The 17419-nt window shown below is 38.2% G+C and overlaps 2 protein-coding genes across 2 annotated transcripts; both read right to left on the reverse strand.

The window, feature by feature from the left end:
- Nucleotides 1-3271: 3271 nt before the first annotated feature.
- Nucleotides 3272-4426, reverse strand: LOC129928739 (probable G-protein coupled receptor frpr-1). The gene has a single exon (XM_056044521.1). The coding sequence runs from the start codon at nt 4424-4426 to the stop codon at nt 3272-3274; it is 1155 nt and encodes a 384-aa protein (XP_055900496.1).
- A 9210-nt stretch (nt 4427-13636) lies between these two features.
- Nucleotides 13637-14836, reverse strand: LOC106052983 (probable G-protein coupled receptor frpr-1). The gene has a single exon (XM_013208459.2). It carries the CDS (start codon nt 14834-14836, stop codon nt 13637-13639), a length of 1200 nt encoding a protein of 399 aa, XP_013063913.2.
- Nucleotides 14837-17419: the final 2583 nt, after the last annotated feature.

The raw sequence follows: 17419 nt of genomic DNA on the forward strand, positions 1-17419 counted from the left end.
ACTAGAAATTTTTATCCACAATTCAGTGTTATCATATTTAAAATAACTAAATTTTTTATCTGGGCAAAAGTTGTTACCTTGATATCACTTTCTAGACACTATAAATGTGTAGATCCTGCTATAGGCTATTTAAAAACTGTGAATCACTTAGGGCTGTCAATGAATATTGTCAAATTACCAGTATTGGACAAACCAAAGTTGTCCCCAACTTTAACAAATACTAAATGGCTTGAGTTACATTGCAACTGATATTAGAAGTAAGGACTCTAACATGGCTTCTTTGTGTTTACAAATAGGCCTATACTGTATACTGGATTTGATTTTTATGTAAAAGCTATCTATCTGTATAGTTTTATCATGATAGTTATTCTAGCTATTTGTTATATCAAAATAGTTTTATCCCTATAGTTGTTGTATATAAAAATCTATATTATAGTTGTTTCTCCTGTAAACAAATTTTGGTCTATGCAAAAAAAAAAGGAACAAACAAATAAACTTTTTTTTAAAACAGTTACTCAGTGGTATTTTGCTTTATAGGTTTTTATTAGTTTATGTTCTGTATGTTTTTAAGTTGTTTTTTTAATCAGTTTTTATTTAAGCTATATTGTTGCTTTGTTATATTTTTTTAAAAAAAGGTCTTGAGGGTCTTGCTAACAGAATGAAGCAAAGAAGTTAAATAAGAATGGCTTTGCTTATTGTAACAACTTTAATTTGTTTTTTAGAGCCAAGTCTCCACAAGCAATGACTATAATGTACCTAGGTGAGCCAAAAAAACTGCTCACAACAACTTGAAACATAGAACAAGAATAGTGATTCTTAGACTGACTTATAGCAGAGAACCATGCAGGATTCGAATAATTCTTAAACTGCTTATAGCCGAGAACCAGGAGTGATTCTTAAACTGCTTATAGCAGAGAACCAGGGGTGATTCTTAAACTGCTTAAAGCAGTGAGCCAGGGGTGATTCTTGAACTGCTTATAGCAGAGAAACAGGGGTGATTCTTAAACTGCTTATAGCAGTGAACCAGGGGTGATTCTTAAACTGCTTATAGCAGAGAGCCAGGGGTGATTCTTAAACTGCTTATAGCAGAGAGCCAGGGGTGATTCTTAAACTGCTTATAGCAGAGAGCCAGGGGTGATTCTTAAACTGCTTATAGCAGTGAGCCAGGGGTGATTCTTAAACTGCTTATAGCAGAGAGCCAGGGGTGATTCTTAAACTGCTTATAGCAGAGAGCCAGGGGTGATTCTTAAACTGCTTATAGCAGAGAGCCAGGGGTGATTCTTAAACTGCTTATAGCAGAGAGCCAGGGGTGATTCTTAAACTGCTTATAGCAGAGAGCCAGGGGTGATTCTTAAACTGCTTATAGCAGAGAGCCAGGAGTGATTCTTAAACTGCTTATAGCAGAGAGCCAGGAGTGATTCTTAAACTGCTTATAGCAGAGAGCCAGGAGTGATTCTTAAACTGACAACAATTTAAGAAGTGATTCTCAAATTGACAGTGACAACAGAGTTTATTCCTTAATTAAAAATAGCATAGAATACTTATTAAAAATACTTAGAAAGACTAAAACTAAAGATATAATTTTACAAAAAAATTAATTGCTTTATGCTTTTAATGTTTCACTTTTCAAGCTCACTAAATATAATCATATTGTTAAGCATAATATAGTTTATATCACAAATTAATATTTAGAGTTTAATATTAATCCATAATATACAGGATAGTAAAAGAAAGAATTCTTTATTTATTATGAGTATGATTCATATGAAGTATGCTACATATATATCTAGTTTATATAGATCTAGAATCGAGATGATAGTGTTACGACACAAGACTCTTGAAAATAACAAGACACTCTCAGGTTTTTTAATCTAGAAATACTTTCAATATTATAACAAGTTACGTAAATATGAACATTTCATCTCTCATCCTGTTCAAATCTCCTTCCGGCTTCCTGTTCAACATCCCTTCCATTCAATACCCAAATTCGCACCTTTTTTCCCCATTCGCACCATGCTGCGCAACGACCGTAACAGATAGATACATTAAATTGGCATATGGTCAGTACAATTGGGTATATAATTGTGTATATATAATCAAAATTTTAATTTTAGATTTAATTTTCAAACATGAAATTTCAACTAGATCCGTGTGCAATGAAAATACTCTTTTTGTCCTTTCAAGAAGAAATTGAGTGCCACAAAGTTTGAGAAAGCTGATATAAACTGGTTAACTTTTAATAGCCCCCCCCCCTTTTTTTTTTGTTTTAAAGAAACACAGTGACCGCTGTAGCGCCTAGGCCTCTCTAGCTGAAAGGGGGCTTGAACTTTAGTTGTAAACGGTTGACAAAGTAAATGTTTTTTGTTTTTATTTTAATTAAATATATTTATAGCTTTTATATAGCGCTACTTTCATGCTTATAGCATGCTCAGAGCGCTTTGGTCCAATCTCATTTGTGGACCAGTGGGGGGAGGGGGTATCTAGGAGTTGGTTTTCCGTGCTGCCTTTAGGCGCTCAGTAAACACAACTCTGCCCGAGTCGGGTGTCGAACCTCGAGCCCCCTTCTAGGTAGCCAAGCCAAGCCAAGTTAAAGCGCACTTGGCCTCTCGACCACGAGAATCAAGAATCAAGAACCCCGTCAGGCCTGTCACTGGAAGAGATTCTACTTAAAGCGAAAGAAAAAGAAAGAAAAATTCTTACCATTTAAATCCTTACTGTCGACAGCTTTTTTTTTATTTTTATTTAGTTGTTGTTTTTTTTTATCTGTGGACCCCTGTTGGTCGTGGGCCCGGGTTCATAGAACCGATTCGAGCCCTGAATGTTACATCACTGTATAGTTTAGACCATTGGGTCGTTAATTTTGTGTGTTGTCTGTTTGATGCTATTTCACTATTCTAAACGCGAGTCCGAACACATCAAAGGGACACCACAATTAAATATACTTAAACTTGTGAAGACTTCAACTGATGTTTATTTTCAGTTGGGAATGATGGTCTTGTCTATCTATCCGTCGTTTCAATGAGCAGTCTATTCAATATACATCTTTCTACAAGCCCTAGCCATATTCTTCTCCTATCATGTACCCGTTTTTGCAACGTCATTCGTCTGACTTCGTCACTACTGTTACTTTCGCTAAAAAAAAATAATCCACACTATATTTATTTATAAAACTCACATAATCTCTAAACTAAACTAGGTCACTACATTATGTTGTTGTTGTTTTTTTTCTGTCAGCAATGTAGTATGTAATGATAATAATATGTCTTAAAAATTAATCTTGGTCATCATCAATGTCAACAGGCTTTGGTGACTTGAATATGTTTTCGTTGACAGAGACACTATTTGTACGATTCTTGCCTTGCTTCGAAGTTGCTCTAGAAGAAGCAGACTTGGAGCAGAAGATTTGGTAGAAAGTCTTTCTGAAAGTCTTGTTCAGACCAACATAGATGATAAAGTTGCAGGAGCTGTTGATACAGATGGCTAGATTCATGACCTGGTACATGACGATGGCGATGTTGGACGGGTGGACCTCAGAGAATGGACCATACGAGATGACCGGTATGTTGATGGGGATGGTCAGTATAGCGCACGTGACCGTGTACACCGCGCAGACGGCGAGGAGCATCTTCGTCGTTCGATTGGTGGACACTTCCTTTGAGGTCATCTGCTTCCTCTTCATGGACACAATTTTAACTTTGATAAATATAATGATGCAACCGACTACTGTAAAGAGAGGGGGCACCACAACAATGGAGTATATACTGATTTCGTCAATAGTTGATACGATGTGGCCATCTCTAGCGCGCAGTGAAGAGAACTCCCGATATCCAATAGTCCTGTTGTACTTCGGATCCCAAACATAATGCAATTCAAACCAAGCCATTGGATACACGAACAGGGACAGCGAATACAGGACCAGGATGATGACGACGCACCAAGTTCTCTTTGGAGTTACGATGCGAAATGCGTGCAGAGGAAGAAAGATAACGATGAGCCTCTCCAGGGTGATGCACATCGGCATCAGGAGCGACACCAGGGAGGAGGAAAAATCTAGGGACATAAAAATAGAGTAAAATACGATGAGAACCCAAGAGTCCTCTTCTGAGAACCCGTCGTAACCTCGGACGTAGGAGGTCTCGTAGATGATCTTTGGGATGCTGTTGAAAGCCACAAGGAAGACGATGTCCGTCACGGCCAAGCTGAAGAGAAGAATGTTGGAGCACTTCTTGAATCCGTGCTTCTTAATGATGAGGATGCTCAGCGTGTTGCCAATCACGCCAAGTATACCAATGGCTGGTGTGACACCGTACATTAAGATCTTCATAATGAGCCTGGCTGTGGAAGTATCCAGCAGGTCTTCTTGGACCACCTCACAGCTAGCATTGGACGTTTCTAGTAAGTTCTGATCCCCTTCAAGGCATGACATGTTGTATTGGTCCATAGCAGGAGACAACAGATTGCTTTAGCGACAATACAGAACAATGATATTACAAGTGTGCTATGTCGTCAGTCCTCTGGGTGCTTCCATAGTCTTCCGAGATAGAAGGAACCTTATATATTTATAATTATAATTATAATTATTTATATTTATATATATATAAGCAACTTTTATTTACTTTTTGGGTTTTGTCGCAAAATTTGTTTGTTTTCGTAGAAAATAGGCACTTTAGAAAAAAGTATCTTACAGTACATTTGAGTGCATTTTAGTGTAAGTAAATAAAAATGTAAATATTTATATCCAAGTAGGCTACACTGTTAACAAAACTGTGCTGTGAAACATTTAATAAGCTAAATCCGTTGTAGTGCCTCTAGTATCTCTTAAAAGACAGTCTTAAATTGTAAAATCTCTTTGTTTTTCACTCTGTTAGCTAAGTATCTGAATAAAAGACGAACAGTAAAATTTTGTTGAATGAGAATGTTATCAATGTAAAATCTTCTAAATCAGTGATTTTTAGCAGCCCCCGAAAGAAGAAAAGACGCTATTAGTTTTGTCTGTCCGTCCATCCCGTTTTGATCTCGTAAACTAGAAAAGAGAGTGAAAATCCGACATCATAATATTTAAGACCATTCAAAGTTCTGATGCAACGGCTACTTTTTTCTTTTCTGAAAGTGAAAAATCTAATTTTTAAATCACTTACGCAAGCAGTTTTTTCATGAAAATACACCATTTTTACAATTATTCACTATTAATAATAACAAACACAGGAGGCTCTTACATAGGAGAGATCATTATTTACCATATTTTTAACACGTTTGTGCAAACGGTTTTAGATTTAAAAAAAAAAAAAAATTTTATTACATTTGTATTGCTAAGTTAAGTAAGTTCTGACATACTAATTACTACATTTACACAAAAAAATGTTTATTGTTTTTTAAGAGAAATTTTTTTATTTAGTATGCTTATAAGTTGGACATAATTTTAAAACAATAATTAATAAGTAGTTTATCATATTATCGCTTGAACTGCATCGGATCCATCACTCAATAGTACACTAAACTAAATGAAATTTTTTTATGAATAAGAGATTGTCCCTTTACAAAACAATTAGAGCAATTATACATTCATTATTAGACAATAGTTTGACCAGGTTCACATCCAACTTCACATTCACTTTCACCTATCCTCTGGTCTGTGGACCGCTGGGGCACCACACAAGATCCGTCAACCTTCTTTCTCCATTAATCTCTGTCATTTGTCTTTGATAGAATTTCATTCTGATGTTCTTTCTGAAAATATTGGGGCCTGCCTTTTTACCTGCCTGGGTGGACCACTTCGGGGGCCGATTTTGAGTTTGTGTCTCCACACAAACTGTCTTTGTAACATTGTTTTTTTTTTCTCATTTGTATATCAGGAATCAAAATTTGATGGGGCGGAAAAAAAAAGACTTTAGTGTTTAAAGTAGCCTACTACATTTATTATGATGTATATTGTATATTATTAATATTATTTTATTTCAAGACAATAATAGACTGACGCGTAGAAGTAAAAAATAATCGGGAATTTCTGTAGTGACGTAATGGTAGTTTAAAAACTTTACTCGGAATTAGATTAGACACCGAACTGATTGACAGTTGTTTTTAAAGAACCAGAGCAGCAAAGACGTGTCTAGCAAATCATCGCGGACTTAGTGACATTGGACTGTTCTCTCTTTAATTGGATTCAGAGGCGGACTGGCCACCGAAAGGGCCACATTTATGACACGTATTAAATGGAGGTTTTATAATAATCTCTTATAAAAGTGACTTTTGAGCGCCGTGTTCAAAAATCTTTTACAAGTAATACTAATTTATCTGGCACATTTCCCGAAATAATGCCAGAGCCTACATCCGTTTGACAAGAGGCGTGTTGGCTGGATGGTAAAGCGCTTGGCTTCCGAACCACGGGGTCCCTGGTTCGAATCCCGATGAAGACTGTGAGACCTCCTACCCAGCTTTAATGAGTAGGCCTACAAGACAATGATTACGGAAAAGTGAAGGCGGTTGATCGTTGCTGGCCACGTGACAATAGTCGTGGAAAAGTGAAGGTGTTTGGTCGTTGCTGGCCACGTGACAGCCAAGTAAACCATCATCTGACCCTTAGATCGCAATTTACTTACATACATTCGTAGACAGTGCTACTTGAAGTTTTCTATCTTTTAAAAATGAAAAAAAAGCAACAAGCTCTATATTATCTTATATATTATTGTATCTTATAGTATTATAAAATACAATTTATGGGCCGAGTTGTTAAAGTAATGATTTTGACACCCGTCCGCCACTGATTGGATTAAATATTCAACTTATTTAAATGCATTCTTTAAAAAAAATATATTTTCTTTCTGCACTTTGTGAGTAAGTTGCTTGTTATATTAGCTACATACTACTTAGAGCTCACGTGTAAAAATACTCAAATCAAAATGTCTTGAAAGAACAATATGCACTAAATTATACAGAGGCAAATGCGAGTAGTTTCTTGGGGGAGTATTTATTGTCTTTTTGTAATCTAGAATTCTACATGTTAGGGATTTTGTGTGTGTTTGTTTGTGTGTGTGTGTGTGTCTGGTTTGATTTTAGATCCCACAATGCCAATACAATAAAACGTCTGCTAAATAGTACAATTTATGACATATTCCTGATTTGACTTACCTGGGATGTTCAGTCATCAGATGCGGCTGTCAAATAAAAAAAAAATATAATGATAGCGCTTAGTCTCAGTGATTTTTTTTTTCCGAAAGTTTTTTTTTTTTATGTTGAACGCTTGTTATTAAAAATGACTCGTTTACAAACACACATACATATGCACACACTTCCATGTATACACGCAAACATATACAAACATAGTCAGACTGAGAAATACACATACATATTTTTTTAAAGTTAAAACATGTAGATCTATAGACTTAATAATTACACATTTTATTTTTAGTTTATTCATTTTTATGTTTACCAGAATAGCTCATCTACATTTTGTCTTTATTAATAGCCCACAATTAAATCTTTTATCAATGAGGCATTCAAAATGTGATATAAGTTTTTTAAGTTTCTAAGCACTTAACAATGTTTGACAATAAATCTTCTTAAGAGAGAAAGACAAGAACAAAGGAGATCCCTAATATTTGACTAATTATACACAAACACACACGTACACTCAATCGAAATGATTGATAAATGACATTTCTGTTTTCTTAACATATTTTTGACTTAATGAATTGTGACAAAAGTTACTTTTCTAAAAGGTTTTCCTAGTTTTTATTCTTCTCCGGGTTCTGGGGTGATAATATTGACTAAAGTTTATATGTTTTAAGTTCCTGGAGAATTTTTTTTTAAAAAGCAACCTACAAACTTTTATGCTTGACTTGAGCCTGCTATTTTTACGATCATTAAGTGTCTGCGTGTGCGATTAAAGCGCTGTGTAAAATGAGAATAATAATCCTTTCGTTACGATATTGCGGTCTGCGGTTTAATCGCTTAGCGAGACCAGATGATTACAGAGGAGCTAAAAACGTCCATTCAGATTGCAGGTAAACTCTTTCTTTAGATGGTTGTTGTTGTTTTTTTAATTCTTTGCCGTCATTGATTCTTATTCATCATTGTGATCAATTATATTTAGAATAATTGACTGTAGTAGAGAAAGAATTTCCCCCATTTACCTTCACCATCACCTATCCCTTAGTCTGTTGGACCGTTGGGGCACCATGCAAGATTTGTCGACCGTCTTTCTCCATTCATCTCTGTCTTTTGCCTTAGATAGAACCTCTTTCAATGGCAGGTACGTCCATTCTTTTATGTTGTCTTCCCATCGCATTCTCTGTCTGCCTCTTCTTCTTTTTCCTGGTACTGTTCCCTGAAGGAAGGTCTTTATGAGCCCCGAAGATCTTGTAATATGGCCATAGAGTTTTAGTTTGCGTTTTTTTTTTTTTTACAATAGTTAGCAGGTCATCGTGGGGTCCAATCGCAGTAGTAACCTTGTCTCTAATCTCCTGGTTTGTGATGCAGTCTTTGTATGTGTTTCTTAGGATCCTTCTGAAGCATCTCAATTCCAATTCACCATTATGATGTTTTTTTAAACCGTTAGTCGAAACTAGTTTCAGGAAATATCCCCATATTAGGGAAATTATTTTTAAAAATGAAGTAAAACACTAGGGTTTATTAATTTAAAATTTAAAAAATTTAAAAAATCAAACAACAACATAAAACTAAAATGTTATTTAACCTTGGTTAGGCCAATATTAGAATATGCATCCTCTGTTAGGAATCCCTCAACTCATGAAAACATGGAGAAACTAGAACAAATTGACCAGAGAGATGTATAACAAACGAATACTTAAATTTGATTAGAGTGACATCATTAGTAACATCACCAAAAATTATAGACTAGACACTTAAAGACAGAAGAATAAAAAGTAAAGTACCAATCATGGGCGTAGCCAGGATTTGTTTTTTGGGGGTGGGGGGGATTTTTCCGCCCCCCCCCTTTTCGAAAAACAAATATATTTATATATATATATGTCAATAATCATCCTCTTTCCTTTGCGTTCCTTACTGGACATAGGCCCTCAGTAAAAACACGCCACTCTCCACGCTAGTTTTTTTAATGGCTTCCCAGATCTTTCCTGTCCTCTCGGTTTCATCTAGGCATACTGCGTCGCCACGTTTTTTTTTTGGTCTTCCTCTGCGTCTTGTGGCCTGGGATTCCACTCTAAGGACTGTCAAGCTCTGTTGTTTGTCTCTCACTGATGTCAATGGGAAGACAATACTGTCTCGCCTTAAGTTTTTTTGTTAGCCAAGGGAGATTATCATTGAGATAGAAAGAGAGATTACTCGTGTCGAAGGCTGCTTCACAAGTAAGGAAAGTGTGTCCCAGTGATTCTTGACCAGGTGTTCACATAGGGCATGGGGGGGGGGGCATGGTAAGTCAGCAAGTTACAATGCTGGAGGGGTGGGGTATGGACTGAATGAAATGTTAATGTAATACACCAGTGATGCCCAGCCTAATTCGACCTGCTGGCCTTTTTAATTTCCGACACTCGTGTCGCGGGCCACATGACCGAAAAGATACAAAAACTTTAATGAATCGGAACTGAAACTATTTTATTAGAAACCCGTGGATCTATCACTTACATTAATTAGTGAGATGTTTGAAGTTTATCGTCTTTTCTACCCTTCGAAACAATGGCTTCATTTCTCTACTTACAGTATGAGCAACATTCTATCTAGCTTAACCACCGACTCATTTTCTTATCATCTCTTTTTGGCAACTATTCAATCCTTCAATCTCTAGGCGCAGTTTAACAATATTTTATTCGCGGCTCAAATCACGAATGCTGCCACATTTGTTTGTTGTTGTTTTTTTTTATAACAACCACAACTTTCTTTACATATCAAATACATTGGCTTATTATCATGTTCCACAAAAAAAAAGTAAAGATCAGCTCTCTTTTCCTGTTAGATTATACATCTAGTCCTATTTCGTAAACACACTGTTAAAGGTCATGGTACCGATCCATCAGAGAATAAGTTAGGGTAACGTAGGTTAAAATAACTTTATCTACCTTTTTGGAGAGGGGATTTTCTACATTTTGTGCCGTCGTTTCGCCGGGCCGGATGGAACCACTTCGCGGGCCGGATCTGGCCCGCGGGCCGTATTTTGGGCATCACTGTAATACACTAATTAGAAGCATAATTGTGAGATTGCTTGTGTGTGTGTGTGTGTGTGTGTGTTCTGTTGTCACAGTGAAATACATACAACATTTTATTACGTCACATCCTTTTTAAGTACTTTCTCTCAGAAGCATTCACAACAATGACACGATATAAACATATTAAAACAGTGTGTGCATATATGGTAGCGGAGTCTGCGAGAGAGAGAGAGAGAGATGGAGAGAGAGAGAGAGATGGAGAGAGATAGATGGAGAGAGAGAGATGGAGAAAGAGATAGAGAGAGAGAGAGAGAGATGGAGAGAGAGAGATGGAGAGAGAGAGAGGTGGAGAGAGAGAGAGATGGAGAGAGAGAGAGATGGAGAGAGAGATGGAGAGAGAGAGATAGAGAGAGAGAGAGAGAGGGAGAGAGAGAGATGGAGAGAGAGAGATGGAGAGAGAGATAGAGAGATGGAGAGAGAGAGATGAGAGAGAGAGATGGAGAGAGAGAGATGGAGAGAGAGAGAGAGAGAGAGAGATGGAGAGAGAGAGAGAAAGAGATGGAGAGAGAGAGAGATGGAGAGAGAGAGTTGAAGAGAGATGGAGAGAGAGAGAGATGGAGTGAGATAGAGAGAGAGAGATGGAGAGAGAGAGATGGAGAGAGAGAGAGATGGTCAGAGAGAGAGAGAGATAGAGATGGAGAGAGAGAGAGAGATGGAGAGAGAGAGATACTGAGCACGAGGAACAGAGAAATAGAATGAGAGATAAGTGAGCGAGAAAGGAGCACGCCTAGCATTGTTGATGTGTGTTTTATATAGGTTGTACCACTCGGTGTTTGGGAGTAACATCCCTTGTAACTGTTGTTGTCAACCAAGATGACGTAAGATTAAACAGATATTTTGGTGTCTAGAGTTTATACCTATATTTTTGTTTGTATTCGTTCATGTTAATCAACAAGGATGACATATTTCACATGAACAGACAATTGGCTTTACAGAATAATGAAATGCTGTCCAGATGACGGAGAAAGTTCAATAGCTTAGTCATTTTTAGCGCATCTCTTCGTTTGCACTTTTGGTCACTGGGAAACAGCCAAAGTCCAGTTGGCCAGTTTCTTTCATTTGACTCCGTCTGTATTTAGTTGCTTATCTATGCGGCGTGGTAGTCGAGTAGGAAAGTGCTTGGCTTTCAAACCTACGGTCTCGAGTTCAAATCCCCGTAAATCTTTGGATTTCGACATTCGGGATAATTAGCCCCCCCCCCCCCGACTCCACCCAACATGACGTACATTGGGGAAATAATAGCGGTTCATCGTTGTGGTGACCACGTGATAGCCTCTTCAACCTTCGACCATAAATAGAGACGAGGCTTACATAGTCTGCCACAATAAATCACAAGATCTGATAAAGGCACCTTTACAATTGTCTTTACTAGAGGGTCTCATCCAGTAAGCGCTAGTCAGTTTCTCTCAACTCTGATCACCTTTGACCTTAAGTAAGATTCAGTCACGTGCTCGTTCGTTTAAAATACGTTTTAGTGTTGATCCTAGTGGCTTCTCGTCTCCATGGATACGACTTTAAAAAAAATATTTTTTTACGATCTGTAGTCGTAGCGAACCTTGAGCTATTGTTTTAAATATGAAGGTTTAGTCGACTCGCAGTCTTAGTTTACCAAACATGGGACAGGCTGTTTCGATCTGTGTATATATAGCAGTCAGTTCTAAACTGGGTTTATCTCGTAAGGTGTTTCGATCTGGTTAAAATAAACAAAAACGCTACTATTCCGCTCTCTGTTCCTATCTGGGTTTATCTAGACGCCTGTTCACTGCGTTCGTCGAGTACTTTCATGTTTTGCAACTCGAGATAGTATCTCGCTGGTTTCCAATCCTATATCGTTGGTCCATCGTTCGTGAAATGAAAGTTCTTATAATTCTAAGATAAGAATCAAACTTACGTTACAATTATTTTCTTAAAATGTTCATGAATTTATTGTTTAAATAGTACATATACTTCACATACTAAAGTTTGTTGTTTTTTTTTAATTAGGCCAAGACAGACAATTGTTGTCTGTTTTCTTAATATCGTTTTAGAAATGTATTTTTAAATATAAGAGTATAAGAGCTTTGTAAATAGATAGATAGACAGACATGCAGATAGATAGATCGGGCCCATGATGATCTGATAACCACTGTATAAAAATCTCTTAACTAAAACCCATCATACTCAAAAGTTTTTTTGTGTTTTTTTTTTGTGAAAACTCGTGTTATGCGATTTGCGATTGTATTTGGTACACACCATTGATCTGCTTACTTAGTAACAGAATGTTCATGTTTCCGAAGTATCATCTTCTGTAATGTCATTAAATAAAAGCACGATAAGAAAACAGGGGGAAAGTTTCTTCACCAACAATGTACAAAGTACGCACTTTGAAAGGCTTTGAAAGACACCGGGAATAGGGATAGAAACAGAAAAAAAGCATAATTCCTTTTTTTTTAAGACATAACCTCCTTCGTACAACTTAAAGAGCGATGAGTTTGTTCTCATAACTAATGAGTGGGACTTTGTTTTCTCCGCCCCTCCCCTCCCCCCCCCCTGAAAGACACAAAGATAAAGGCACATTCCTCGTCCCATATGCTAGGACAAATTTGTACAAATACTCCTTCTTCCCTAGTGCTATTAGAGCATGGAATGGTTTGCCTGAGCTAGCCAGGAAAACCAGTGATTTGGCTGAATTTAAGTCATTGGTTAATATGCATGACTGAATGCATGACGCGTAGGACGTAATCATCTTCTTTTTTGAAGTAACGTCTGTATTATATAAGAAGAAGAAGAAGAAAAATCCTGGTTAAGCGAATGTAGAAGACTATTTAAACTTGATAATATTTTAATGATGTCTTTAGACGGTGCGAAAAATGTTACTCTTTATATGAATGGGAAAATATTCTACTCTGTTAAAGATAAATATTTCCAAGTACACTAGACAAATTTTAATTTATTTTTCTTGTATACCTTGAAAAATTATAACGGTCAAACTAGAGTTTTCCCAGTGTGGCCCAACAAGCTAGTACTTCTTTTCCCAACGATGTATATCAACTATCAAATGCCCAGGTTTTGACCACTCCGAATGCGTGAATTAAATAGTAGGTATTATAAAAAGTTATTTAAAAGTGGAAACACTAAATAGGACTTTTAATCGCGAATTGCGCAGCGAAAACCGATACTAATTATAAGGTCCATGAAGTGAGTTTTATAGCAACATGAATGTACCTGGCCATCATCGACACAGCGGTAGTTGAAGTGGAACCGATTTCAACTTAAATAATCTTTAAAAAAAAAACATTGTGTAATAACATAGCTAGACGTAAATACCGTTGAAAGCGCTTATTGCTCATACACATCAGAGCAGACCCCACACACACACATATACACGCTTTTGTTTTTTGTCACAAGATCTCGCTCGATCTCTCCCGAAACATTTTGTCCCCTTAGAATAAACAGTCATCAATGTAAATACTAATTGCCTAGAGCTCATCATCGTCGTCCATATCGACAGACGACATTTGAGAGGACTGCGAGGCCACTGCAGATGTCGAGAGGTTGCTGGCCGTGTACTTGCCTTGCATTGAAAACGACTTATCCGAAGCAGACGACTTGGAGCAGAAGATTTGGTTGTATGTCTTTCTGAAAGTCTTGTTCAGACCAACATAGATGATAAAGTTACAGGAGCTGTTGATGCAGATGGCTAGATTCATGACCTGGTACATCACGATGGCGATGTTGGACGGGTGGACCTCAGAGAATGGACCATACGAGATGACCGGTATGTTGATGGGGATGGTCAGTATAGCGCACGTGACCGTATACACCGCGCAGACGGCGAGAAGCATCTTCGTTGTTCGATTGGTGGACACTTCCTTTGAGGTCATCTGAGTCCTTTTCAAAGAAACAATCTTTATCTTGATGAATATAATAACACAGCCAACGACTGTAAAGAGAGGCGGCACCACAACTATGGAGTACACGCTGATTTCGTCAATAACTTTGACAATGTTGGCATCTCGATCTCGTAATGAAGAGAACTCCCGATATCCAATAGTTCTGTTGTATTTCGGATCCCAAACATAATGCAATTCAAACCAAGCCATTGGATACACGAACAGTGACAGCGAATACAGGACCAGGATGATGACGACGCACCAAGTTCTCTTTGGAGTTACGATGCGAAATGCGTGCAGAGGAAGAAAGATAACGATGAGCCTCTCCAGGGTGATGCACATCGGCATCAGGAGCGACACCAGGGAGGAGGAAAAATCTAGGGACATAAAAATAGAGTAAAATACGATGAGAACCCAAGATTCCTCTTCTGAGAACCCGTCGTAACCTCGGACGTAGGAGGTCTCGTAGATGATCTTTGGGATGCTGTTGAAAGCCACAAGGAAGACGATGTCCGCTATGGCCAAGCTGAAGAGAAGAATGTTGGAGCTCTTCTTGAAGCCGTGTTTTTTTATGACAATGATGCTCAAAGTGTTTCCGATGATCCCTAGGACCCCAATGCCCGGAGTGACTGCAAACATGAGGATCTTCATGATTAGTCTGGTTGTTGGGATATCCAAAATCTCGGCATCTTCCAAAACATCCTCCTCAGTGCTGTTGAGGATGGAATGACTAGAGTTTTGTCCGAGCCTCGATATGGATGTCTGGCAAGACGATGAGCAACTCATTATTTCAATTCTTTATGCCATTCACCAACCTGTAGAACTAATATAATACAAGAGACAGAAAAATATATGTAAATTCATTTTATTGTATGAAGAATATAACCACTGTACGCTACTTTCAAGTGTTTACAGTACAATTTAGTGAAACCTTTTGCATATGATGTTTAGGCCTAAAATTAAGAAAACTGTTTTTTTCTGCTTATTCTTTCAACTTCTGATTGCTAGAAATTAGTACAACCTGAAATATAGTGAAAATGTGGTTTATATTATTAATTAAATGAAGTTTCAAGCATTTTTATGTAAATCATAAAAACCATTTTTGGTACCATATTGTGTAAGGATTATAATTTTTTTTTATTTTACTAGCACATCCCACAGTACCACCCACAAGGAAACGGCTAGAGATTTTTGTATTGGCTACTAGATACACATTTGAGACCAAAAAGTAATCTATTGCAGAAGAGAAGCGTAAGTAGATCACCGGCGCGTAACTGCTTTGTCTGCAACAGGTGTGACAAAAAACGTAGGTCACAGCTGAGTCCTATAGATCGAAATGTCTGAAAGGAGAAATCTACTTAGCTGACATAGTGTGTGGGAAGTAAATATTCCTAAACTGAAGACAGCACCTTATGATTTACCATTTAAAATAAAAATATCCCTTTCTTACTTTCCTGTTTAGGAGGCGCGGTGGCTGAGTGGGTAAAGCGCTCATTCCCATGTTCGGATCTTTTAAAATTCAGTTGGTGAAAAGTAAAAGCGGTTGGTCATTGCGCTGGCCACATGACACCCTCGTCGGCCACAGAAACAGATGACACATCACTTGCCTTATAGATTGCAAAATCTGAAAGGATTTTTTTTTCACGTCCATGTTTAATTACTAAGTAATTAGAATGTTCTATAAATACTTTGTTGTTTTCTCTCTGTACCTTGCTGATGGCGTCCAATGCTTCGCATTACATTTGGCACCACCTCTGTTGCAGAAGCTGTCGGAGGCAATATCATGGTTAATGTCCCAATGAATAAGAGGCTCCACTCATGATTTTTCTCCTATGTCGTCTCCTGAAGCTTTACTGCCACAAGGCTGCGCAGGTTTGAAGTCAGAGTAACCTTCTCCTAGATGAACTTTTAAACTAATGTTGACGAACTCCATTTTGTCCGAATCTCCCCTTCATATCTTCACCTGTTAGTATGAGCGTTTTCCCCCTGCTTAATGTTTAAGCCACACATGCATGTCAGGTGTTAAGACATACGAGAGTTGGTACGTGATAGATGGTTGAAATCCTGGGATGATTCCGAAACTGCTGGGGGAGTCTGGCAGCAGATGCGCCACCCTAACCAAGAGGACCCGTGGTGGAAGCTAAAACGGTCGGAACAATCGATAGAGGCCTACGGGACACTGCCCCATTGGTGCGTACTTTGGCCGGTTCCGGCCCAAGTTTGATGCCCGTTGCCGACACTGCAGGGAGTCAGAAGAAACGGTGGTGCACGTCTTGCAAGAGTGTCCGCAGCTCCGCGAGCTGCGGGAGACGTATCCAATGGTCAACTAGATCTGCGTGGAGGCTATGAGGCGCTACGCCGTACAGCAGAGTTCCTTTGTCACCAAATCGGAGTAGATCATCTTAACTTTGAAGGAACATCCGAAACACGAAAAACATTTAAGAAAACATTTGAGAACAACGTGAACAGCTAATCCTATTGAAACAGCGCTGCTCGTTTTGTATTTATCGCTAAGCCTAGTTTTGCTGCGCCACTCATTGCATTTATCGCTAAGAATATTTTTTTCTGCGTTACTAATTACATTTATCGCTAAGCATAGTTTTCCTGCGCTTCTTCTTGCATTGGTCGCTAAGCATAGTTTTCCTGCGCTTCTTCTTGCATTGGTCGCTAAGCATAGTTTTGCTGCGCTTCTTCTTGCATTGGTCGCTAAGCATAGTTTTGCTGCGCTTCTTCTTGCATTGGTCGCTAAGCATAGTTTTGCTGCGCTTCTTCTTGCATTGGTCGCTAAGCATAGTTTTCCTGCGCTACTCTTTGCATTGGTCGCTAAGCATAGTTTTCCTGCGCTACTTATTGCATTGATCGCTAAGCATAGTTTTCCTGCGCTACTTATTGCATTGATCGCTAAGCATAGTTTTCCTGCGCTACTTATTGCATTGATCGCTAAGCATAGTTTTCCTGCGCTACTTATTGCATTGATCGCTAAGCATAGTTTTCCTGCGCTACTTATTGCATTGATCGCTAAGCATAGTTTTCCTGCGCTACTTATTGCATTGATCGCTAAGCATAGTTTTCCTGCGCTACTTATTGCATTGATCGCTAAGCATAGTTTTCCTGCGCTACTTATTGCATTGATCGCTAAGCATAGTTTTCCTGCGCTACTCATTGCATTGATCGCTAAGCATAGTTTTCCTGCGCTACTCTTTGCATTGATCGCTAAGCATAGTTTTCCTGCGCTACTCTTTGCATTGATCGCTAAGCATAGTTTTCCTGCGCTACTCATTGAATTGATCGCTAAGCATAGTTTTCCTTCGCTACTTATTGAATTGATCGCTAAGCATAGTTTTCCTGCGCTACTCATTGCATTGATCG

Source organism: Biomphalaria glabrata, chromosome 10 (assembly GCF_947242115.1).
Source record: "Biomphalaria glabrata chromosome 10, xgBioGlab47.1, whole genome shotgun sequence".
NCBI lineage: Eukaryota > Metazoa > Mollusca > Gastropoda > Planorbidae > Biomphalaria > Biomphalaria glabrata.